The following is a 6000-nucleotide window of genomic DNA, read 5'->3' on the forward strand; positions in this document are numbered from 1 at the left end:
CCAGTGGAAGACAGCTGCAACAGGGGAAATTGTGAGGTCAAGAATTTGTTTTTCAGTGATCTTTAGCTGATGGTATCACAAAGTTCTACAACAGTTCTAGAAAAAATATTATAAAAAATAACAGGCGCCTAAATTCTAGAGGGAATAATTTTGTGACTGCAATCTCGAATGAAGTATATACATATAGGATTACAAGATTCACACATCTAGTTGAGACTGCATTGATGTGCCCTGTGGGATAATGTTAACAGTGGCTTGACAATTATTTTCCCCAAGCTTTAGCTTTTGTATACCAAATTATACGTATTGAGAACAACTATTTTCGTCCCAAGAAGCCAAGAAAACTTTAGATTATATATATTCTAATATATAATATATACACTAATATATACTATATTCCAAATTAATACAAAACAAACTTTTTTCGATAACAGCATAACCCGACCAAGGGGTCTGGTCAGCGGGTTTTTATTAACAACGGTCATACTGTCAAGCAGTAATTGTTAAATAGGGAAATACTTTGCGAGTATGTAGTAATTCGTCTTTTTGTACGAAATGAATATAGGTATGGACAAGACTGCGTTATTCAACATTTAAACTGTTTGCTTACATAAATTTCGGGTATAATTTTTCGAATACCTAAATACAAACATAAACCAATATGTAAATATAAATTAAAATATATGTATGTACATAATTTAAATATATATTTAAAGCTCAAAACGTAATAATCTATTTGCATTGTGGTTAATGATATGAGTTTATAAACGGCCCAACAATTTTGAAAACTTAAGGTACCAAAAGCACGAAATTCAATTTCCAACTAAATGTACATATGTAAGAAAACTATGTACTTCCTTGTTTTATTTATTAATATTTTTAGCTACACTAGTTTATAGTAATATTACAACTATGACCAATATTACAATAAATTCTGTAAGCTATACATTTATTTAAGTTATTACATATATAACCATATGTACCAATTTATGTACATAAATATGCAAAGTGTTTACGGTAGACTTTCATAGCAATTGCTGCAGTCAAAATGTAGTCATACTTGAAACTTTATTACGGTCTTACCAAAAAGTGATGTACATGTATATGTATATGTACATTGTACATATGTACATACATTTAGTGGGACATTGCTTCAATAAGACTCAAACTAAAACTTTAAAAGTCGGGTACCAACTTTAAAGGAACTATGCCAGCAAACATAATTTAAAAATGCTAAATATTTCTACAAACGTTCTTTGGTAATTTTGCTCAAGGAGCAAGCGCATAATTGCAGGAATTACCCCCAAATCTGATGATTTCTCTACCTTATTAGAATGTTTGGTTTTCCCAAATTTTTCAAGCCATTTAGCACACCCTGTTAGGAATAATTACACGTAGGGTATAAGGTATTGGTTGAAAAGTATGTAAAGTATGTAAGTATATATATTCTTGATCAGGATCAATAGCCAAGTCTGTCCGTCTGGTCGTACGAACTTTAAGATCTCAGGGTCTATAAAAGATACAAAGCTTTTAGAATTTTGAGGTGTCAACGCAGCGCAAGGTTATATTATCATCCTAACACGCCCAGAAATCACGAAAAAAGAAAAGATCTCAGGAACTATAGAGTTAGAGAGTGGAAAGAGTTAAAAAGGCAGCGCATCTTAAGGTGATAATATTATCCGGTCACGTCTCCTGGTATGCCTAACAAGCTCGAAAACGGAGTCGGCTATTTGGAGGAACGCCGAGGTATTGGAAAAGTGATAATGATCGAAAGTGAAAAAAACTTGTGATTAAGAATGTAGTTTTCAAATAATGCCTACTCTAACACCCACAAAACGCAGAAAACCAAAAATGCTAAAATCTCGGGAGCTTAAAGGTATATAAAATTAGAACTAAGCATACGTAATTTGAAGTGGTTTTTCATCAGCCACGCTCAACCTAACACCTACAATCCGTGGTGTTTTCGTTTCACCTTGTAGACAATTTTTTGTCAATAACTATCGGTTTACCATAAACTTTTCTTATCGAAACGTTTTTTCCGATTTATTTAGAAATGTATGTAGGTTATAGGGCTTCGATTGGGCTGCGACGTCACCATCAGTTGTTAAAGATTTTTTTTTCAGGTTTCTTAATTATTTATCGCGTAAATTTCTATCATTTTACGATTGGATAAGACAGTTCTTGTTTATACGTTGCTTTTTATACCCTCTACTTGAAGAGTAACAGTGTATATTAGATTCGTTGAAAAGTATGTAACAGTTAGAATGAACCGTCTTTTGAGCTTGGTGGGCATAAGAGTGGGTGTCGCTGGATATTGATACCACCATAAGATGCGCTGGCATCTCAAGATTGTACTTTCTGAATTTCAACTTTCTAGCTCTAATAGTTCCTGATATTTCAGCGATTTTAGTTTTTCATGATTTGTAGGCGTGGCAGGATGCTGAAATAAACTTGCGCTGCGTAGGGACCTCAAGAGTCTTCATGCTTCATCTCAACTTTTTATCTGTTATAGTTAAAGAGATCTCAGCGTTCATACGGACGGACGGATAGTCGGACATTGCTCAATCGACTTCGCTATTGATCCTGATCAAGAATATATATACTGTGATAGGGTCGGAAACTTTTAAACGAATCTAGTATACCCTTTTACTCTACGAGTAACGGCGATATTATAACTGTTCTATTTAAAAGTTCACTTCGAATATACAATTTTTTTTCATATATACGAGTATATTCGAAGACTTTCAATTCAGTTGATAACACTATATTGTCTCATATTGTAAAGTACAATCATGTACAATAGATTTTAATGTTTCCGTGTTAATTTGGGTAACGAATATGTTAAAAGGAATAAGTTGAAATTAATCGTGACAAAATAACATATTTAATGTTTACTTGGGAATATATTGCAGACCAATCTTTTTAAAACTGATAAAATGGGTAATTGCTTGAAAATACGCACATCAGATGACATTTCACTTTTACGAGGCAATGAAAGTGCTAATGGGCCTATCAGCGGAGTACAACCATTATATCATGTAAGTAAAATTTGTAAGTAAATACCAGTAAAAACAAATTACATTAACCCCCTTAGCCCTATTTTCCTTAGTCATATACAGCCCGACAATTTTGACGTTTCCTAACGGCTGCGCCAACGGTAAAAGAAGCGGGACTGATAGATAATGATATATTATGGTCTATTTCCCTGTATTAAAATTCAGTGTTAACAGATCTTTGGCTTATTTTTAGTAGATTTCGACAGATCAATGTTAGAGTTTATTAAAATCCATACATTTTCCATGTTATTGCTTCTATAAGCGTTATTAGCCATTATAAATTTTAGTAAAAGAAATATTTTTCGTTAAAAATAAATAACATTACGTAGTGGTGATCGAGTGGGACTCGAATCAATTTAATTCGGATTTAGTGCCCCTACGAATATTATAGCTTAGAATATGATTAGAGATTTCAGCGGCATCAAAACACAAAACGCTAAGGGTATTTTTGGTATAAAAGAGAATGTAATTCATGAATATTTCAAATCTCAAGAATTATTTATTAAAAGCGTCAGTCCTTTCTGACCTCCAACATCAGAACATATCAACAGAAATATCATAACATTCGACAGCATTTCTAACGGTAATAGGTCATAAGTTAATATAAAAAATAAACAAAAATTAATTCTAAGTGAAAATTAAAACATTTTCCAAATTCACTTTGATATGGCACTCTGATTCTAAAGGATAATAAAATAATTACTGAAATAAATAACACACACAAACTTTCCTAACTGATAATTTTTCAACAATTTTCGAACCCGTTATTATTGGAATTTAATGTTTTAGTATACCTTATTCGAAGCTACCCCCAAAAAATATTCCTAGGTGTACCCAAAATATAAAAAATAAATAGAAATTAATAAAAAAAATTATATAAAAAGCAAAACTCCGGACACAAAAACAAAGTAGTACACTCAACATACATACATACTTATTAAATAAACAGACTACGCGTGCACTACGCGTTTTTCTTCCTAAGAAAAATAAATCGCAAATTCTTTGAATTAAATAAAATAAAATAAATAAAATAAAAATTTAACTTTATTAATGTTTTCATTTCAGCAGGACGAGCAGCATCAACAAGTATTTCACCCTAACACATCGGTCTCCGCTACTAGTACGCAATCTTCTATCAATCGCCAACTTTCCAATGAAAATCAAGTCAAGATTGCCAAGCGTATCGGACTAATGCAACATTTACCTATAGGAACGTATGATGGAAGCTCAAAAAAGGCACGGGAATGTGTAATTTGCATGGCTGAGTTTTGTGTTGATGAAGCAGTGCGCTATCTTCCTTGCATGCATATTTATCATGTCAATTGTATAGACGATTGGTTGTTGAGAAGTCTTACATGTCCTAGTTGCTTAGAACCTGTTGACGCTGCTTTACTGACAAGTTATGAATCGACATAGCGTTTAAGAAACAATAGTATGTTTACATTGATTCTTTATAGAATTTCAGTCAAAATAAAATATTTTGAATCAGAAATGTTATTATTTGATACGTTTAAATTATATTCATTGTTATCGTATTATCAATTTAAAATAAAACAAAACGTATTGTATTATTTAATACCTTGCAGAATTTACATTAAATCATAAAAACTAAAAATTAGAATAATAACTCGATGATTGTTAGAACATAAGTCATCTTATAATATTTCTTAGATATTAAATTAAATTTCTAATTAGGACCAATTTGTTACTGTTTATGCTGTTCCAAGTAGTGTTGTACTATCAATCAGCTAGCAGCACAGGAGCGGTTTGTGGTTTCTTTATCGATAGCACTATCGCCGCTGATCTTTATCATACTCTTAACTTTGCCTCTTTTGTTAACCGTAAGTATATTTTTGTCTTATCTTAATGGCTTGTCTAAGAGCGCAATGTTGATTATCTTATTCGTCCTTGTGTATTTGTCAACTCAGTAACCTATTCTGTGATTTCGTTACTATGATTTTTACTTCCTTTATTTCAATTTCATCTTTGAGGGTTTTATATTCCGTCTTCCGTCTCCTCAGTGTCGCAGAAAATAATTTAAAAAGGCTTCGAAGAGTGTCGGAACGTGTTGATGACTTGGAGCGCCATCGACAACAACAGATGACCAACACATTAATGAAGTGAAGGACTTAGTGATCATAAATCGTCGGTTGACTGTTAGAGGCCTTACTGATACGATCAAAATTTTAGAAATCCATTTTAAAAGACCATTTAGAAAAGTTTGGTACCGAAAACGTCTCTCCTGATTTGGCACAGTGTGACTTCTGGCTATTACAAAACATGAGACCACTCGGGAAACACGTTTAGAGACGACTAAAGAGATAACAAGAGGAAACGCTATAGTCGAGTGCCACTAGTGTCGAGTGTCACTATAAGATACTTTTTACTTTACTTTTACTTTTTTAAACAAAATTTTAAAATAATAATTTTGCTAGTGGAAATTCACAAAGCGCCACCAATTGTCAAAGAATGGATGTTGAGTAACTGATAGTGTCGTCTCCGCCCATGTGAGGCCTTTTAACTTAAATTTCTTCATAAATATCGAAATACTGTTCCGATTTGAAAAATCATTGGTAAATCAATAGATATTGACAAAAAAAAGTTATACAAGGTCAACGAAGACATACATTATAATATTATATATATATATATTATGGATGCCACCGTTTTTCGCGGTTTGTGGGCGTTAGAGTGGGTGTGGCCGGATGAAAACTCACGTCGAGCTGCAGTATCCTCTCTAAAATGAGTTCTTAGGCCTAACTTTCTATTTTTAATAGTTCGCGAGATTTTCACCTTGGTTTTTCACGTTTTTTGGGCGTTAGAGTGTAAAGTATTTGGGGCGTCATTAGAAATTACATGCTTAATCCCAACTTTCTATCATTTATAGTTAGCATATAAGAAAAAGCGAAAGTCGTCTTTCCAGCTTGGTGGGCATAAGAGAAGG

At 32.8% G+C, this 6000-nt stretch overlaps 1 protein-coding gene across 4 annotated transcripts; it reads left to right on the forward strand.

The window, feature by feature from the left end:
- The first annotated feature begins 442 nt into the window (after nt 1-442).
- LOC108102323 (RING finger protein 11) lies at nt 443-4757 on the forward strand. Of its 4 annotated transcripts, XM_017207109.2 has the most exons (4): nt 488-565; nt 717-794; nt 2913-3038; nt 4122-4757. In XM_017207109.2, the coding sequence occupies exons 3-4, from the start codon at nt 2937-2939 to the stop codon at nt 4470-4472; spliced, it is 453 nt and encodes a 150-aa protein (XP_017062598.1). In that variant the 5' UTR covers nt 488-565; nt 717-794; nt 2913-2936; the 3' UTR covers nt 4473-4757. The 4 variants fall into 4 exon arrangements, with proteins under 4 accessions (XP_017062597.1, XP_017062600.1, XP_017062598.1 ...); XM_017207108.1 differs by lacking the exon at nt 717-794 and having other exon boundaries at nt 443-565; XM_017207111.1 differs by lacking the exon at nt 717-794 and having other exon boundaries at nt 443-565; nt 4125-4757.
- The last annotated feature ends 1243 nt before the right edge of the window (nt 4758-6000 follow it).

This window comes from Drosophila eugracilis, unplaced genomic scaffold, assembly GCF_018153835.1.
Source record: "Drosophila eugracilis isolate 14026-0451.02 unplaced genomic scaffold, ASM1815383v1 contig_340, whole genome shotgun sequence".
Taxonomy (NCBI): Eukaryota; Metazoa; Arthropoda; class Insecta; order Diptera; family Drosophilidae; genus Drosophila; species Drosophila eugracilis.

What these genes read in the sequence shown, in the direction of transcription:
- LOC108102323 (XM_017207108.1), top strand. Translation starts at nt 2,937, where the DNA reads ATGGGTAATTGCTTGAAAATACGCACATCAGATGACATTTCACTTTTA. An exon ending in GAGTACAACCATTATATCAT is followed by an intron (nt 3,039 to 4,121) that starts GTAAGTAAAATT and finishes TTTTCATTTCAG; the next exon opens with CAGGACGAGCAGCATCAACA.